This window comes from Erpetoichthys calabaricus, chromosome 2, assembly GCF_900747795.2.
Source record: "Erpetoichthys calabaricus chromosome 2, fErpCal1.3, whole genome shotgun sequence".
In the NCBI taxonomy this organism is placed as follows: domain Eukaryota; kingdom Metazoa; phylum Chordata; class Cladistia; order Polypteriformes; family Polypteridae; genus Erpetoichthys; species Erpetoichthys calabaricus.
In genome coordinates, this window is record NC_041395.2 from 128,629,754 (window position 1) to 128,650,538 (window position 20,785).

A 20,785-nucleotide genomic window follows, 5' to 3' on the forward strand; every position below is an offset into this window, starting at 1 on the left:
AATTTGTTCCTGAGGTGTACGCATAGCTAGGCCAAAAACTCTAAATTTTGGTCAAATTCAAGGGACTGCTTTAATCATGCAGGGCCATCTGGACCAAAGGTTTTAATTTTATCACATACTATATCAATTAATATACCAAGTATGAAAAATTTCAGTGTGCTTGGTGGTTTAGTTCTTGAGCTATGGACTTGTGAAATTTGATGAAAATGAGGCCGGATAAAATCACTTCCTCCCCCCATGATAAACTGGCTGTATCTTGGAAAGTATTGATCTTACACCAAAAAAAAAAAAATTACATGGGGTCTCCAGACTAATATAGGTACAACCTGGTAATTCTCCGAGACCAAAGTGCATCGGCCACTGGTTGATTCGACCTGAAATGACCCAAATGTAAATGATTCATCAATTTATGTACATTTGTCATGCATGACAAAATTAAAATTAGGCCATCTTAAATTCACTGTAGAATCGCAGCTGCATCTATGACACTAGAAAAGCTATTAAAAATTGCAGAAGACAACAGCATTGGGGTTTAATAATATACAATAAAATAGTGTCTACATTTTTATGTTTTCATCAGACATTATAACAACAGCCATATAAAAGTATAATTATATTTTGAGAAAGAAAGATTCTTATAGCAGTCTTTAACATGGTCATACATAACATTTTATTTAATGGGAAAGGGAAAGTAAAATGCCCAAAGCAGCATTTAAAAAAAATAAAGAGCACTTAATAAAAATATGAGTACAGACCAATACACAAGCAGAAGACACAAAATGGTATACTCTCCATATATTCAAAGTACATACTGTAGTATGGCACCCAATGGCAATAAATGGAGAGGAGAAAAAAAAATAATAAAAAAATAACTAATGCATCCTAACAAACAATGGCAAGATGAGCCAGTGCTTAACTGTGTTCCAGCATATCACGGAAAGAATGAATGGAGGGCATTAGTGAAGATGGCTGTCACGTTTGTAATTACCCTCCGTTCTGCCACGGTCTTTAGTGAGTCCAGGGTTACAGCTAGACATCTTAATCAGTTTATTCAGGATGGATGGTATACCCTGGTACAGCAGATTAATTCCCCAGCAGGGCACTAGCCACTAAAGACTAATTTAATATTCCCAGTAGTCTTCACTCCAATAAAGAGGTTAATCAATCTATACCGAAGGTCCATCACCAGTTCCTTTTTCTTGGTAATGATCAGTTGCAAGTGGCTGTCCCTGCATCTTAAAGTCCTCAGCCACCTTTCCATACTACTCCTTATCTACACTTTCAAAACAGCCTGCAATCGGTAGGTCATCTGAATTCCTGTAGATGACATAATATGAATTCATACTTAAAATCAATTATGTAAAGTGTGAAACAGTAAGACAGATAGGGGCAGCTCCCTGAGTTGTCCCTACGTAGATGAACACGCTTTCGGGAAAATCTTGAACCGTCAGTTAATTAGTCCATAATCTACAAGATTACAGAGCATCCACCACTGCATTCTTCAACAACAAAGAACAGGATTCTTATCATAGTGCTTGCTCTGTCCAGATAGGAGTAGATCATGTGGAAGAAATGTAACAGAGCAACATATGCCTATGCATATTTGAAAGTCCAACATCAGAAGCTGTTCTTGCTTGAAAGACTGCTACATAAGTGAATTCAACACACAACTCAAACTGGGACATATATTTTACACAGAGCTAAAAAGGTACCTGTGCCCCCATCATATCCATACACACAAAATGTCTAATCTCTACTTTATATTTTAGAAATTTAGCAAAACCAGGTCCTATTGATGCTCCATTCGATCATCTGCTGACCTAAATTGGATGATTTTCGCTACAAAAAGCCTATTGGTAATTGGTAAATTGCCCATAAAAAAAGCTCTTTTCAGAAAGGATGTTTTACAGTGGGATTAATATATTTTACAGCATGCTTTTTTTCCAGTGAACTTCATGTAGTGTAAAGAAAGAGAAACATGTCAAACAATGTTCCTCTACCAGACAGCAAGAGAAGATTGTAATATTGGCCTTTACATTAAAGGAAGTGGAGTAATACATTGGGGGGAAAAAGAAGAAGTTGCCCTGTACAATTAGCCAAAAAGAAAAGCTAATTTAATAAATTCAGAATTCAGACCTTGTCCTTTAACTAAGACAGACACCGTATTGTCCAAGTTTGGACAGCGAGCTCGTGTTAAGTAATCGAAGCTTTAATTTTCAATTTGAAAAAGATAAAGAAGAATTTGAAATTGCTGCATAGTAAACAATAGGTATGCTAGCTTAACAGCAAAAATTGCTTTTTTACTTATAAATCGGTTAAGCATGTTAGCCTTATATCTTCTTGATAAACATCTTGATAAGATTTGTGGCTTTTTAATAGATTTGTACTGTGTTTGTTTGTGCATGTTGTACAGTATACATTTGGTAAGAAAGTAGTACTGTACAATTAAAAAGGTAATTCATATCTATATTTACACATTAAGAATTATGAATGTCTACCTAGTACACTGAAGAGGGTGGGGACTACATACACTTGTATAAATGTATATTTTAACAACAAAAAAGCTATAGGGCATTTACTGATTAAAACCTCCAAATGCATGTTTCAAATCAAATTTAAGTAGTTTTTAATTGCCAACATCATTGAATTGCTTGTGAGAGGATATATACAGCTTTTTGGTTAGGAAAATGGTGAAAGCTGTTTTTTTTTTTTTAAATTAACGTTTATTTCAGAAAGGTACATTACAGAAGAAATGAAACAATGGGTTGTCTTACAATTATGAGAACCATTTTCTTTTATGCCATATGAATTACAGAAATATTTTATACATATTTAATTAGTTACAGTATGTATTTTAAGGAAATTTTATTTTAGTATTTTTATGGTCACTGAATAAGAAGAATTTCAAAGAGTTAATAAAAAAAGAATAGTTAATTAAAATTTGTGGTCTGTAGATTAATTATAAAAATACCGAAGTTAACTTTAACATGGGACATAAGGCTTCTATGCATAGGATTATGCAGGATATTAGTGTAAAAAGTTTTTTAAAGGGATAAAAAAAAAAAAACTAATTGGCTGAAATCAGTGATTGGTATTGGCCTTTTAAAAAACACTGAACATAGAGAGAGGTTATTTCCTGAAATAGATGCTATTTTCCACAAGCTTTTTCCACAAAAAAAAAACAAAAAAAAAACATTATATGGCAATCACTAAATGGCAGCATTACGTACATAACAGACACGGCAGCAAAGCTCAACATTAATCTGATTTAAGTCTATAGTGTTGGTATACTGAGACACACCTTTTCTTTCATGATGCATTTTGACAGGTTCAATGAGATACGACTTAACTTGTACCTTGTGATCAAAGTGTTAAAGCAGCAGATTTAACAGACATCCAGATGCACCTTCCCTCATTTACATTCCAAACTAAGTGCCTGAACTCCAGCTTGTGCCAGGATGTGCCTGTACTTAATCTGATAACAAAGGAGTACATTAGTTAACTGGCATCTTTCCAGCAGCACCTCTACAAACTTGAGTTGGAAGGTGTGAAATGGACTCAAGAAAGAACAAAGACCTATAATTCAAGGGATGACATCTAAAATGGACAGAGTATTTCTCCTGTGAGCAGGCCCCAATTTTGTAAATGGAAGCAACTTTAATCTAATAATGAGAGGTTACAGCTTTCTTCATAAACTACTTACACTCATCCCATCTGAGGATACTCTCTGGACACACTGATCTCTCAGGAGAATTCAGAGTAAACACTCAGGTAAGCACATTGATTTCACACTTTCTAAAATGACCTACTAAAGTGTCTATAAAACTAAAAACTGATGAGCCACTCTCTCACTTTTTATGGAGCTGAAATTGATGTGTTTCCTCATCTCTTTCAGTAGTCTGAAAAGGCTAAAAAGTAGCCATTATGTCAAGGAAGGAGCTTCAGCATCTAAAATCGTATGCCAGTACGAGTATTTCTGTTCCCTATAAAGTTGCAGATGACACAGCAAAGGGCCTAACAACAGAAAGCAAGCCGAGTAGGCAGCATCACAGAACACCACAAACAATGGATCATGCAGCAAACAGAAACAGTGCAATACCAATGCAAGAAGAATCCTCCACTTTAACCAAGAGCAGCAATAAAGCAACAGTTCCACACAACATCGGATATCATCTTTAACACTAGGATCCCTGAAGCTTACGATATTTTCATTGTCCCTGACCTCCTTAAATTTTCCTGACATACGCCAAGAAACTCATAGCTCCTTATCACTGCATTAATAGCCCACTTTTGTTTTGCAAATGTGTGTTTTAGCAAAACACAGCCTGCTATACCCCTCAACCCCCAATTCGGTTAGATGAAGGCATCGCCCTGCTGCAATCCTCATAGCTCAAGTCTGTGTTAAACTGTTTATCTGGCAATGCATTTGGTAAGGAATTATATAGGTAATGAAATAATGTGATTTGAAATACATACATTTTATGTGTGTTCTGTGTCTACAATGATCTGTGTAAATAGTGAATGACAAAGGAAATGAGATGCAAGAAATGCTGAACACATGGCTAAAACGAAAAATGTTTTCATGTTATAGTAATAATATAATTTTGACGTTAAGTGTAGGATGTATGAAGACTGAAGCCCAAATATCCAAGAAACACTTTCACAAAAGGTGTAACAAAACAAGTATGCTTTAATACAAGAATAAAACCGAAGAAAAACAAATTTTTCAATTTACATGTCGCTGAAGCCCAGCTATCAGTTAGTACAAAGTAAATGACGTTCGTATATGTGTGTGTTTGCGAGTTTCATTTTTCAACCAGTTGTCACAGTGATAGCGCTGTTCCGTCACGGATCTGCACAGATGGCGCAGTGGATATGCAACCGTTTAAGCAATGCTGAGGTAACAGGTTTGAATTCCACTTTGTCTCTACATTTGAGTAGTGGGCTGCTATTATTATTACATAATAAAAACATATATTTGATGAGAGTCTGTAACATCCTGTGTAAATATAAGGTACTTGTAAAAGATGTTACTTTTCCCCTCACACAGACATTCATATCAACATGTCATTTGAACAATTTTTTTATTCAGTTTTATTCTTGGATTCTTGAATAAAACTGAATCTGAATGATTTTTTTACTCAGTTTTATTCTTGGATAAAAAAAATCGTTGTTGTGAATGTTCATGTTTGACGAAAAGTAACATCCACCATAGGCACTGCAGTGTCTGTGTGCTTAATAAGACAACAAGAAGAAATAATTGAGCTGCGTTTGTGTCTGCTTTTAACCCTTCAACATTAACTTTTACAAGTACCATAAATTTACAGCAGACTAAAATCAAATACATGTTTTTATTATACAGGGTGGTCCAGATCTAATTATGCAATTATTGTATTGCATTAAAAGTTGCATAGTTAGATCTGCACCACCCTATATAATAGTAACAATAACAGCAGCTCACTATTCAAAACAGTAAATGCAAGATGGACCCAGGCTCAAACCCGCAACCTCTTGATTATAAGATAGTCCTTACCTCTGCACCACACAAGCGGACATGTCTACTTCTTATTGATTTATAGTTTGGGCTTTGGTTTTTACATATTGACATGTTAACATGTAAATTGAAGAATTTATTTTTCTTCGGTTATATTCTTGAATAAAAGCACACTTGTTTTGTCATACGTTTTGTGAAAGTGTTAATTTGATATTTGAACTTCAGTCTTCACACATTGTACACTTCACGTCAGCATTTTATCATTACTTCTATAACATGAAAAAAGTTTTTTAGCTGTTTTTTAGTGTTCAACATTTCTTGCCTCGCATTTTCTGTCATCCTACATTTACACAGATACACGGAACACACATGAAATGTATGTATTCCAAATAATGACACATTATTTACCCTATAGAATTCCAGACACCTAACCTAGACTTCAGCTGTAAGAATTTTGTGCCTGACAGGACCTCAGTAGCCTCGGTGGTGTGGGGGAGGGGGGATAGCATGCTGCCAGTGCTGATTGGCACATTTTTTTTTTTTTTTTACAAAAGATGAGGTGGTGCGACAGAATTTAAGGCGGCCCGGCATTACAAATATTTTTGAAAGCTTCAGGGATTCTAGTGTTAAAGACTTGGTACTGTAAAAGTTTTTATCTGTGCCAAGGTAAATCAAAACTCTAAATAACTAGTAAACAGTCAGCCTCTCTGTGTCACTTTTTTTCTCTCTAGTCTGTCTGCATCCTATCCATCTCTCTCTGTATCTCTGTCTATCTCCATATATATATACACACACACAGTCAAGTCCATAGGTATTTAGACAACACCACAATTTCCACAATTTTGGTTTTGTAGGCAACCACAACAGACTTGATATAAAGCAGTAATTATGTGATTGAAGTGCAGACTTTCAACTAATGAGTTCACGAAAAATATTATATGAGCCATTTAGGAATGACAACTATTTTTCTGCATAGCCCCCCATCCCACATTCAAACGGCTCAAAAGAATTTGGACAATTTACTGACAAGATGTTCCAAAGCCAGGTGTGAGTAGTTCCCTCATTATTTCATTAACTGTTAGGCAGGTAAAAGGTATGGCATTGATTCCAAGTGTGGAATTTGCATTTGGAACCTGTCACTGTGAACTAGCAATAAGGTACAAAGAGCTGTCCATGCAAGTAAAAACAGTCTGTCATTAGGCAAACTCTTTAGAGGGACAGCATAATCATGAGGAGTCATCAAATTAACCAACTGGATATTCTTAAAAAAGAGAACACATCAATGAACTCAGCAACACCAGACAACTGTGTTGAATGACTATAGAATTGATGAAAAATAACCCCTTCACAGCATTTAGCCAAACCAAGAACACTCTACGGGAATGTACACTGCCAAAGTCTCCAATCAAGAGAAGACGTCATAAAAGTAGATACAGAGGGTTTAACCACAAGGTGCAAATCACTGGTAAACCTCAAGCATAGGAAGGACAGATTAGACTTTGCCAGAAAACATTCTTTAAAAGCCTGTCCTGTTCTGAAACAATTTTTATTTGGATAAATGAAACTAATATCAATATATACCAGAATGTTGGAAATAGAAGAGCATGGGGAAGAGAAGAAGTGCCTTATGATCCAGTGAATACACATCATCCGTGAAACATAGTGGAGGTAGTTTTATGGATTTTGTGAGATAGTTTCTCTGTGAAGCTTGCAGTACAGGGGGAAAAGATTAAAATCACATAAATTAAACACAATCGAAGTGACAAGTATTCTATCAATTGAAGTGGCTCTACAGCTACGAAGGACAAAGAATTGTGGGAAATCGAGGCACAAAGCCCCACTCATTGACCCTCGCTATTTGCACGTTGAGAACTTGAAAATGAAAATGCAACGTGGAAATGCATTTTACTTTTCATTATAAGAGCTTTATTGCGGTCCAGGCAGAAATGGAAATTGCAGATGGGGTTATTTAATTTTCATTTTGCAGCATTCTTGCAAGCAGACTTAAATGAAATTGCAATAGAGATTGCATTTTAATTTTAATTTTCAATTGTTGCTGAAATTACCACCCATAGGACTAAAGCTGAAAGTCTATACTTCAATCACATCAGGACTGCTTTGTTTTAAATCTATTGTGGTGGTGCACTGAGCCAAAAATATGAAAACTGTCACGTTGATACAAGTCTAAAGGCTGGAGACCCACCTTGTACAATTAAGAAAAATAAAGTAGAAGACTTACCGAATTATTTAGTCAATTACCAAAATCGCCAAAAGCAAGATGGATAATTAACAGAGTTAAATCTCTCCTTCTTTCCTACATTATAATTACTCTCCCTGGCTAGACAAGTTAAATTTCATTTTCCTTTCCTACACTACAATATTGTAGACAACCTCTCAGGAACAGTCAGTAGGGTTTTTCTATTTTATGACCAATGCTTAATGAACCAGTAGTACAACACTTTTTCACCAAATTAAGAATTAGACTTTTACAAAAGCACTTGAATTGGGGTATTTTTCGACAAATCTCTCACGTGTCAACTTTGAGGAGCCTGTATTAACATATATAGTTTTATACTCAAAAAACAGGCTGTTCCAAAGAATACATCATATCTTCTCTCCGGAAACACACAAACAACAAAATAGTGACACAAAAATCCAAATATGCATTTCATGACCCACCCAGCAGTATTTATCTTCAATATCTAAAGTTACACTCAAATGTACCCCATAAACATATAAAAATACTAACTTATGTGCACAAATTAAAATATTTAAAAATCATTAACAATACAAGGACATCAAAATTTACCTTTTTTACACTGGCTGAAAAGTCAGCCACAATTTTCAAAATGTTGTTAGTCTCTGCAAAATCTTTACAAATATATGGTTCATCAGCACAAATAACACGAATAGCCAAACCTGGACCTGCACAAACAACAATATCAGACAATAAAGGATAAGACATTATTACAGTTAAGTCAAAAAGCAAAAAAAAAAAAAAGCTCATTTAAACCCTAGTTTGCAAAAGTATAGTAGCACATGGATAGTTCATGAAACATCAAACTCTGCATTCTGTTAAGAGTGTAACCTTCTAACACATAATGTTTCATAACAAATTAAATTATAAACATCTTTATTACAAAATAATAATAATAATTACAAAGTGTTAAGCTACAGTGAAGCTACCACTTGAAATAATAGTCAAATCCAAAAATATTTTTATATGTTACTTTTTGCACTTATATTTTGAAGATAACACGATCTTCAATATACAGTATTGACCAAAGAATGAGGTGCAGATGTTCAGTCCAAAAAGGAAATCTTGCATGACTTGTGTTACCTGTTAATAATGTGTGCAGATTTTGGAAAAATTATCTATTTAACAACATTTTAGCAAAATATGCACATGTTTTGTTTTGTTCAGCATGAATAGATGAGATTAAAAACTTTTCATGGCCATCACTACAAACTACAAGGGGTAAGTAACATCAAGCTTCTTAATTTATTAATCATCTTTATGGGCTGGAGTATTCCTTTAAAGCAAAAATCCTAATTATTTATAAGATATGTATTTTTCCCCCAGACATAATTGAATATGGATTAAAAAATTCTGAGGACTTTCACTATCCCAATCCTTTTTATATCCTGTCCCTTTGTGTTTTTTTTTACTCTGGCTGGATTAACACATCCTGCAGTGCCAGAAAAGTAGTAAGCGACTAAAAGATGCATGTTTGTTCATATAGCATGGTGGGTCCAGAAGCAGTTTCAATAGCTTTACTGACAAAAATCAACAATAAGCAAGTAATACCACGAATGTCTTCCGATACCTTAACTTGGTTCTCCATCAATTGGAAACTTTGTACTTTCTTGTTTATAACTTCCTAATAACTTAAATGTATAACTTAAATGTATTTAATTTCAATGAGCAAATTTTTAAGAAAAAAAAGAGAGACATCTGTAACATAATAAATTTCAAAGTAACAGTAATTAACTTAAAAGGGTCACCCAAGATTGCTTTCCGAAAGGAGAAAAAAAAAAAAAAAAAAACTTCATGACATTTCAGATTATGGCTAACTGTGAGATTCAACACATTGCCCAAGAACTAGAATCCCTAGAGATGCAGATTCAACAGCTCCTTGCCAGATGAAAGCATCTCAGGGATCAAAAAGCTCACCTCTTAAAGATTTCGATGTCTAGGGTTGACTTGGCTACCTCTACTCAGTGTTGTGCTGCTCACAAGCAAGGCCAAGTCACCTGCTCCTGCTCCAGATGACTTCCTCAATCTAGCATTGCCACTCACAAGTGCTTCAACCCTCTCCACTCCCTCATTGTGTCTGCAGTGGTGACATGGTTGTTGTAGGAGACTCGATAAAGTGCCACCTGAACTTTTGATTATCTGACCATACAATGTTCATGTTGTGTTTCCCTGGTGGATGAGTTAAAGATATTGAAAGAAGAGCCCCACTAAGGGCAGGACAACTGGAACAAATGTAATCCATGTTGGCGTCAACGACATTCGATACTGACAGTCAGAACTCCTGAAAATGAACTTCACATACCTAATTCAGGCTATGAAGGAGAGGAACCTGGCTATGAGAATGATTATGTCAGGTCCACTTTCAACACGGTGTAGATCAGATAAAACTTACGGTCGACTTCTGTCCATAAACACCTTCTGTGAGAGGCGAAACATCAGATTCGTTGACAACCAACCCACTGAATTACAATTTTGTTCATTCAGTTCACCAAAGGAAAAAAGGTGGCAGCTTATGGAGTATTTACTCGAGTATCTTACCGTGGTTATTCAAGGAGTGCTGCTGTCTCTTGTATAGACCTTTCAAATACATCTTTTAATGAGGAACTCTCAGATTTAGTACTACAATAACTAAATATGAAAGGTTTCTAACTGTAGGCAATTTCAGTTTTCATGTGGATTACCAGTGTGACCCGAAAGCAAGAGAATTCATGAACTTACTGCACACTTTTGATCTTAATTAGCAAGTCATCCAGCCCACACATAAGGGAGGACAAATGCTAGATTCATTCATTTCAAATGGACTGAAGTAAGGAGGGTAGTGGATATCGTTATGTCTTACCATTTTTGCACATTATTTGATGTAGACATACTGGTTTCTACAACTAACAAGAAGCGCATTGTTAAAAATCATTTTGACACATCTACAGCTTCACGTTTGTTAATATTGTAAACAATCAGTGTGAATGCAGTGTTTACCTAATAAAGCCAGCAAGATGGAAAATTTTAAATATAAAAGGTAAGGGTTGTTTCTGACAAAGCGGATCTGAAAAAACTGTCAAGAAATCCTCCAGCACTATAATACTTTGGAAGATCCAAAGAGTTTCTGATTTAAAGAGACCATGCCAGAGAGCTGAGAGTAAATGAAGAAATACTAAAATTAACAGTCCACTATGAAATACTGAAGGACAAATAACTGAATAGGATAACACACTCCACCTTGAGAGGAAGTCTTATTGCTCTAAAATAATAAATGATAATGCTGGTAACTCAAGAGTTTTATTCTCAACTATTTGTCATCTTCTAAACCTATCTTACTCAATGTAATGCTTCCTAAAAACTACCAATGCAACTTGAGGATTTTGCCATATTTTTTTTTTTTTTTTAACACAAAAGTATTAGAAATAATATAATACACCCCCCAAAGTTAATCCTGCTGAAACCCAGCATGATCTTTTAAGCAATTTAAAATTTTTCACCAAACTAAATCTACCCATAAGCACAGTTAGTTTCTCAGCTGAAACCCTCCACTTGCATCCTTGACCAACAGGCTTTTTCAAAGAAGTCTCTTGATAACTTTAGGCTAATTTATAACCTGCCTTTTTAAGCTAGCTTCTAGAAAAGGCAGTATATAAGCAGTTAGATGACTACTTGAATAAACATTCTATTCTTGCCAAGTTTCAGTCCGGTTTTAGAACAAATCATAGTACAGAAACTGCACTGTTTAAAGAAGTAAATGACCCACAGGTAAATATGGACAAAGGCCATATATCTGCTCTTGTTCTCTTAGACTTGAATTCAGCATTTGACACTGCAGACTACAGTATTCTTATAAACCACCTTAGACAATGGGTGGCCCTCTCTGGCAGTGTCTTAAATTAGTTTCAGTCTTATTTTAACATTTACAATATTCTTTGTTAGTTATAGTGACTGTACCTAGGAGATCCTTGATATTGTATATGGTGTACCACAACAATCTATTCTGGGTCTGGTGCTTTTTTCCCAATGTATATGCTTCCATTAGGCCACATTATCTAAAAACACAAGGTGAGCTAAAACAACTTTATCAATAGAGCCTGATGCTCTTGGCTCCCTGATCCAATGTCTTAGCAGTTATTTCCTTGTGGATGAGTAGTAACTTTCTCAAACTAAATAAAGAAAAAATGTAAATCTTAGCGATTGGCAAATATGGAAATAGCAAGGGTATTAGAAATAAACTTGATTCCTTAGTAAAAGTCAAGGTGTAGGTTAAGAATTTAGGGGTAATCATGGACTATGACCTAAACGTTGAAAAATGAATCCACGCTTTTGTTTTTAGTCTGCTAGATTACTATAATGCACTCCTAAAAGGACTCCCTAAGAAAGACATTAATCATCACAATTATTGCAGAATGTAGCTGCAAGAATCTTAACTAGAAAATCTAAGCACATCTCACCAGTTTTAGTGTTATTACATTGGTTATCAATGTAATTTAGAATGGACTTTAAAATATTAATATAAGGTGTATAAAGCCTTAAATAATCTTGCCCCTTCTTATATTTTGGAATGCCTGTCCCCCTACAGTCCCGGTCATAACCTTAGATCTTCTAATGGTGGTCCGCTTATAATTCCAAGACCCAAGCTTAAAAGTAGTGGTGTGGTGACCTTCTGCTATTATGCAACAGGGATATGCCAGGCTTATATTATGGAAAATTTAAAAAAAAATTAATCTGCCTTTTTTGTAGCTATGTACAGTACTACATGTACTGTTAATAGACTATATAGGCATAGACATTTTATTAATCTCTTCTTTTCTCTGCCATCTTTTCTGGTTCTTCTGTGGTGGGGTTTCCTGGTATCACCATCTGATCAAGGCACACTGACCTCCTCTCTGACAAAGCCTGGAAACAATGAGGAATAATTCAAATCTGTGTTAAGTAGAATGGGGATGGGTGGCCATTTGGCCTTTGAACCCTTGCAGATTTGATTTTCTTTTTTCACCTTAACCGGAGTTTGTGTTTTTCTGTTCTCCCAGCCATTTGACATTATCAACAGACTTATCTTTTGAGTCTTACATCATGATGATAGCTTTTCAAAATATGTTCTGGCCTTCAGTAACACAGAGTTGGTTTAAGCTTGATTAATAATGGATGAATAGAATGGGTATGACACCATTATAGCCTCTAGCAACACCAACAGAAAAGCAACCATGCAAACATGTTTTACCAAACACATGTAGCTTTTTTTAGGGTTATTTTTCTCTGGGGTAAATTTACTGAAACTGCACTGTATAAAACAGGAAGTATGACACTAAATGTGTCAAATACAAGCTTGTCAAATGTCTTTGTCATGTCAGATTACTGGTATAGAGAACTATCTGCACTTTAACTAATGAAGACAAATGCCAGCTACTCACAATTAAAAGGGAGGCTCAGTAGACCAACCTGCAATCGAAAAAGAGTTCTGTCTGTACAAAATGTGTTAAGTTTTACTGATGACAATAGTAGCAATCTACAGTAGCAAAGTCTGTTTTATTTATGAAGAAGAGATGGACGCTCCCATAATGTTGAATAGTACATTCTAGAGTAGTAAAACCCTGACTAAAATGTATCTGAAGTTAATACAGTACTGTGCAAAAGTTTTAGGCAGGTGTGAAAAAATGCTGTAAACAAAGAATGCTTTAAAAAAATGGAAGTGTTAATCATTTATTTTCAACAAATCAACAAAATGCAGTGAATGAACAAAAGAGAAATCTAAATCAAATCAATATTTGGTGTGACCACCCTTTGCCTTCAAAACAGCATCAATTCCTCTAGGAACACTTGCATATAGTTTTTGAAGGAACTCGGCTGGAAGGTTGTTCCAAACATCTTGGAGAACTACCCACAGATCTTCTGTGGATGTAGGCTTCCTCACATCCTTCTATATCTTCATGTAATCCCAGACACACTCGATGATGTTGAGATCAGGGCTCTGTGGGGGCCATACCATCACTTCAAGGACTTCTTGTTCTTCTTTACGCTGAAGATAGTTCTTAATGACTTCGGCTGTATGTTTGGGGTCGTTGTCCTGCTGCAGAATAAATTTGGGGCCATCATACGCCTCCCTGATGGTATTGCATGATGGATAAGTATCTGCCTGTATTTCTCAGCATTGAGAACACCATTAATCCAGACCAAATCTCCAACTCCATTTGCAGAAATGCAGCCCCAAACATTCAAGGAACCTCCACCATGCTTCACTGTTGCCTGCAGACACTCATTGTACCGCTCTCCAGCCCTTCAACGAACAAACTGCCTTCTGCTACAGCCAAATATTTCAAATTTTGACTCATCAGTCCAGAGCACCTGCTGCCATTTTTCTGCACCCCATTTCCTATGTTTTTGTGCATGCTTGGGTCACTTGGCCTTGTTTCCACGTCGGAGGTATGGCTTTTTGGCTGCAACTCTTCCATGAAGACCACTTCTGGCCAGACTTCTCCAGACAGTAGATGGGTGTACCTGGGTCCCACTGGTTTCTGCCAGTTCTGAGCTGATGGCACTGCTGGACATCTTCCGATTTCGAAGGGTAATAATAAGCTTGATGTGTCTTTCATCTGCTGCACTAAGTTTCCTTGACCGACCGCTGCGTCTACGATCCTCAACATTGCCCGTTTCTTTGTGCTTCTTCAAAAGAGCTTGAACAGCACATCTTGAAACCCCAGTCTGCTTTGAAATCTTTGTCTGGGAGAGACCTTGCTGATGCAGTATAACTACCTTGTGTCTTGTTGCTATGCTCAATCTTGCCATGACATGAAACTGTCTTCCACAACCTCACCTTGGTAGCAAAGTTTGGCTGTTCCTCACCCAGTTTTAAGCCTTCTACACAGCTGTTTCAGTTAATGACTGTGTTTCAACCTACGTGTGACATTGATGATCATTAGCACCTGTTTGGTATAATTGGTTGATCATACACCTGACTATAATCCTACAAAATCCCTGACTTTGTGCAAGTGTACCTACAAGAATTGATGCTGGTTTGAAGGCAAAAGGTAGTAACACCAAATATTGATTTGATATAGATTTTTCTTTTGTTCGCTCACTTTGCATTTTGTAAATTGATAACAACAATTTTTATATTTCTGAAAGCATTCTTTGTTTACAGCATTTTTTCACACCTGCCTAAAACTTTTGCACAGTACTGTATATCACATCCATCCATGGATATCACATCCATTATGTATATGGATGTGATAACCCTATGCCACAGTAAAAACAAATTTAATGTGATTAAAAAAAACTTCAAAATATTCCTTGCAGGCCTTACCAGGAAAGGGATGTCTTGAAACTATGTCCTCAGGGAGACCAAGCTGTCTTCCCAGAGCTCGCACTTCATCCTTGTGAAAGTCTTTCAGTGGTTCTATTACTTTACCCTAAAAAAGGAAGGAAAATGCATTACACACTAAATAATATTATCTAACTGAAGAAGTCTACCAGAAAGAAACTTTTACATGAAACACATATATACCCTGGTTGATTACCTACCTCATCCCTCAATTTTCTTATTAACTCTGTATCGTTGTGGTGCGTTTTTATGACATCTGCTTTGCAGCTTGCAATTGTTGAAGCACTTTCAATCAAATCAGGCCGTAATGTTCCCTGAGCAAGATAAACTTCTTCTGGTTTCAAATTCATTTCCCCTGTAACTTCATTAGCAACCTATAAGAAATTTACAATAATCGATCAGCTTCCATATTTGTGGCATCTTCAAATTTTATTTCAATATATACCAGTTTTACACAAAAAGTAATTAACATAAGCAGCAGAAATACCTATAAAATTAATTTTAATAAGCTCTGCTGCAATGACTATTGCAACCTGTGCAAGGACAACCTGTCACTATAAACTTTAAAAAGTGAAAGTAAACAACAAAATGTAAAAAAAAATTGTTTTCTATTAAAAAAAATCAATGCATTTTGATCCATTTTTCCATAGTGCTATGTTCAGAGTATAAAGATTCTAACCAGATTTACAGCTGACTGGCAGTAACAGTAAATTGGTTAACCAAATAACACAAATCCCAAACAATGCTACCACACATTAAAATAGTTATTTTTATTAAACATCTTGAAATTTCTATAACAATATAAAAGTTCATTACAAATGGAATATGGCTGAATGATAATGGAGAAGAGCATAAATTCCATTGAACAGCACTACTAGAAAAAATAAACCTCTGGTGGGTTTTCAGGTCTAATGACCTATGTCAATTCAATCCCCACTCTGCAGGCATTCAATAATATCAGAAGTACATATTGAACACTGTAAAAAAGAAAAAAAAAAAAGTTTAACCCCTTTCATTCTCAACTCCAAGGATCCCCAATATCTCTTGTATCACATCTGGAGGGCTAAAGTAATAGTATGACCAGCAAGATGCTAGCTGTTATTGTATTGCAACAGATGGGAAAAATGACTGCTTAAGATTAAACAGAAGTAAACTGAAAACACTGCTTAAGCCAGAGTGCCAATGCAGATGCCAAATTAAAAAAAAAAAAACTCTCTATAACCTGCCCTTAATGTCTGCCAAAATAGTACCCTTTGAAAATTATTTAAGCGGTAAATGTTTTCTGTAAGCATGCAGTAAACTGGTGGAAGCAAGCAATAAACAAAGGACTAAAAATAAATGATAGAAGATAAAATAAACCTTGACAAAGGTGTCTCCAATAATCTTACGCTTTTCCTCTGGGTTGGTTGTCATGTTTAATGTCTTACTAATTCTTTTCCTAGGAGTTCTGTCTTCATCCGATATTGGTAATGTTGTTGTGCCATTGTAGAATGTATGGGCAGCATTTATTACTGTAGAAAGAAAAAACAAGTATGTAAATAATAACATCCATCTCTCTCTAACAAGTCAAACTGTATATTTTCAATGCGTTTCAATATATTCAATAAGGTATTTATTTATCTTCTGCATAGTAGTGATATATGCTTGCAGGAAAAAAATTCTTCAAAATGCAAGAACATTTATATAAGGCAATGTGACCTACGTTCATTTACCTCAAATTATGAACTCAAACTTTATGTTTCACTAAACTATTCACACACTAAGTCTTCAAATCAATTTTAGTATCAAATGTTTATACTAGCATATATAAATGTTCACCTTTCCAACATAAAAAAAATTCTGACAATTTACTTTCATTTTATTTATAAAAAATGCATTAGTACGACATCAATTAAAAAAAAAAAATCCTAAAAATATTAGCTTTAAAGAAAAGTCACTACATAAACTTTACACCAGCTAAATCTGCACTATCACTTAAAAAATTGTACGTTTTTATATTTCATACGAGTAGTAATTAAGCACTCCACTCCATATTCCATTTCTTTTTTTCTCATGAAACGGACAACACAGTATGATAGTAGACATAGGAAGAGATACACTTATAGAATTCTAAGGATGTACTTATGAATTAGAGCTAAACATTTAATGCAAGACAAACATATCTCTCTATTATAATAAAAAAAATCCTGCGACGAGACAAGACATTTTGGAAGATTTTTTCAAGTCCCACGAGTTGAGACCTTGGTCATGAGATTTTTTTCAAGTCACACCCTCCTCTCAAACATTTTCAACCGCGCACATGGTAATCTCACCTCTCATTCGTGTGAATGCTTTTGACAGACACAGTTTCTGCTCTCTCAGCTCTTATATATTTTAAAGTTTTCCTCACTTTAAGTTCCCAATTAAAGACGACGTATTATGTCCAAATCTTATTGAAGAATTTCATCATGAAAGGTTATCAACAGAAAAAATGAGTACACGGGCAATCCTAGCACAGAGAAACGAAGTCAAATGAATTAGCGCCACAAATGATGACCGGTTACACAACAAATTGGTTAAATGCGTATCAATAGACTATGCTGAAACAGTTGGTGGCGATTGTGCAGAAGATGAAAACATCAATTTACAATATCCTGAAGAATAATTACAACTGTTAACACTGTCCAATCTTCCATCTCATGAATTACTGTAGAAAGAAGGATGTATCCAAGAAAGGTAATGTTATCCAGTGTGATAAGCTGCCCGGACACAGACAGACGGACACCATTGTACAGTCCACCACACGTTTATTGTACATATAAAGTCCAATAGTGCACAACCCAGTGCCTCAAGCACCAAACTCCCACAAAGTCCAGGCCTCTCTCACTCTCTGCCTGCTCTTCAGGCCGCCTCCTCTCTCCTGCCTCCAAACTTTGTCCACTCCTCACCCGCCTCCAGTCTTCGTTTGTAGGGAGGTGGCCCCGACACTCCCCTGTGTGGCGGAAGTGCCGGCTATAATTCCGGAAGCCCTCCGGGTATTCCCAGTCTTCTTCGCCCCAGCACTTCCAGGTGTGGCGGAAGTGTTGGGGTTCCGGGTCCTTCAGGCATGGGGGCGCCCCCTGGCGGAGACCACGGGCCCCTACAGAGTTGGGCTTCCAAGCCCTGCACCCGTGGCCCCCAAAGGAACCAGGGCAGTCGCCCCCTCGTGGTCTGGAGGAGGCATGAGCCCTCCTCCTGTCCTCCTGGGCATCCCGGCTGGGTGCCACCCCCAGCCGCGTGCCACACCGGCTAAGATGTACTACATTACACAACAAAGGAGATCTTGCGATGCTATTCGTATTAAAACGTTAACCGTTTCTCGTTAGAATAGCTTTTGCAAAGACAATTAACAAATATCAGAGCCAAACATTCAAAAAAGTCTTATTTAACAGAGAGAAAGAAATGGAATTCAATCACGGGAAGTTATACGTTGCATTGTCACGATGAAAGTCCAAACACAGAATCAAAATTCAATGCGATATTGACGAAAATTTACTTCAAAAAATAGTTTTTACTGAAGTTTTACAATAAAAGCGTAGGTTTAAAAAGTATTTCCATGTTAATTTCAAAGCTAAACAGAATGAAATCGCATTACGCAACGAATAACATGAAACATAATTTACTTTCAAATTATTACGTTTTACTCTTTTTTTAATATGGATAATTACTCACTATAATGTAAAATAGTTCTATTATGTATATGTAACAATTCCCAGGAAAATAAAAATCTGTTTAAATTGTACAACCGCATTCCCATACACGAGTGACAGCACCGCAAAGAGGCTAGCACGTAGCGCAGGCACGAGGGTTGGAGAGTGAAGCAAGCAGGTGGTAAAGCCCCCTAGTTAACTAATAAATAATGAAGTAGGACAGACAGGCATGGCATCAAGTTCTCATTTTTTAAGGAACATTAGTATTTTAATCAGTTTAAATTGCATAATACAAAAGACAACAATGGCAAATTCAACATTAGAATTCAAAATGTTAGAATGTTTTATATTGTGTCTGTAAACAAATGCACAATATATAAGAAATGGACAGAAGACTGAACAATGTGAATATCAAATTTATAAAACAATGTGGAATAACAACTTTACTGTAACAAGAGACAATTTGAGTAATATACAATTTTCAATTTTTTCGAGAGTGTATTGATAATTATTCTTCTGATATTTCTGCGTATACGAAACAGAAAATGTTTTTGTTTAAGCTGTTTGCAAACAGCCAGAAATAGGTAACTTATTTTAATATTATATATAAAATAGCATGTATTTAAAAGAACATGATAAAAAAGTGATACCTCACAATTTAAATAATCATTGACTGATGTGTATAGAATGTTATTGAATTTATTTAGTTCCACATTTACATAAATTGATACATCTCTACTACTTGAAACTGTACTTCTACATTACACAAAATGTCTCTCATAAACAATAAGAACAAATATTTTACCTTTGACATTTATATTTAGCTTCTTTAGTGCTTCCTCTACAGCTTGGCTCTCTCTCTTTCTCATAAAGCCATTGTCTATATGTACTGCAATTACTTGGTCCTGATTTAAAGCCTTATTCAACAAGGCCGTGCATACAGTTGAATCAACACCACCACTTAATAAAACCTGGGTTAGGGGGTGGGAGAGAGTAAAAAATTAATTTTTAGAAGATATGGTAAGAAGCCAAAAGTTCACACTGTTCTTTTCACATTACCTTCTGCTTAGATTTGTGATGTAGAGAAAAATAAACTTGATGAATGCTTTATATGATTTAACTCATGTAACAGAAATTCTAAAACAAATGCATAATAAAGAACAGCAAAGAAAAACAAGTACAAAAAATATATTGCAATGCATAAAACATCAAAAAAAAAAAAAAAAAAAAAGTCATTAGCTGCTTAATCCAATTCAGAAGTCACCATTACAAAAGACTATCCTGGTGGCACTGGACATAAGGCAGGAACAAACCCCAGACAGTAAGCCTTTTCATTCTAAGGCACATACTCACACTGGGTTAATTCAGAACTGCCAATTCATTTAGCACACACACACTCACAATCACACACCAACACACACATACACACACACCTTTGGGAGATATGTTTAAGAAAACTAGTGTACCTGTAGGAAACCATTGGCAGAATGGAGGAAATGTACTAATAAAAAACAGAATTATATTTAGCAGAATTTGAACCTAGGATGGTGTGAGGAGGCAGCAGCAGTATCTCCCTCAGCAGTGACCAAAAAAAAATAATAAAAAAATGAACTTATCCTTTGATTCAAACATTAAAAGAAGTGTAAAAGATGAAACATTCATTAATTGAAGACACACATTGTGAAAAATAAAGACTAACTATACACATACAATGAAATATGAAATCATAGTAAACGACTATGGACAAGTTCTCCTTGAGAACCAGCAACTTGGTCTATCAAGTTCACAAAATTAAAATTACTTTTTAAAATATTGAATCAAATTTCAAATATAATGTTCAGTTATCTGAATAGAAAATTACAAAAGTGGTTGTGTTTCTCTGTAATTGTCATCTTTGCCAAATGCGGTGGGTTGGCTGCTTTTTAAAATATTGAAAATTGCCAGCATGTTATGCTCCTTATACTGTATTAAAGATATAGCATTGTAAGATTATAACAAATACCCTTTCAAGACATTACATAATATTCATTCACTCATGTTCTGAATCTGCCCCCCATCATACAGGG

At 35.6% G+C, this 20,785-nt stretch overlaps 1 protein-coding gene across 1 annotated transcript in view; it reads right to left on the reverse strand.

Annotated features, from left to right (window-relative positions):
- gmps (guanine monophosphate synthase) overlaps positions 1-20,785 on the reverse strand; it is a 101,667-nt gene that overhangs the window by 34,273 nt on the left and 46,609 nt on the right. The window contains exons 7-11 of the mRNA XM_051922341.1: positions 19,525-19,690; positions 16,411-16,562; positions 15,252-15,425; positions 15,034-15,139; positions 8,304-8,419 (exon numbers count right to left, since the gene is read on the reverse strand). Coding sequence (XP_051778301.1) covers positions 8,304-8,419; positions 15,034-15,139; positions 15,252-15,425; positions 16,411-16,562; positions 19,525-19,690 — 714 coding nt within the window. The remainder of the gene's footprint in view (positions 1-8,303; positions 8,420-15,033; positions 15,140-15,251; positions 15,426-16,410; positions 16,563-19,524; positions 19,691-20,785) is intronic.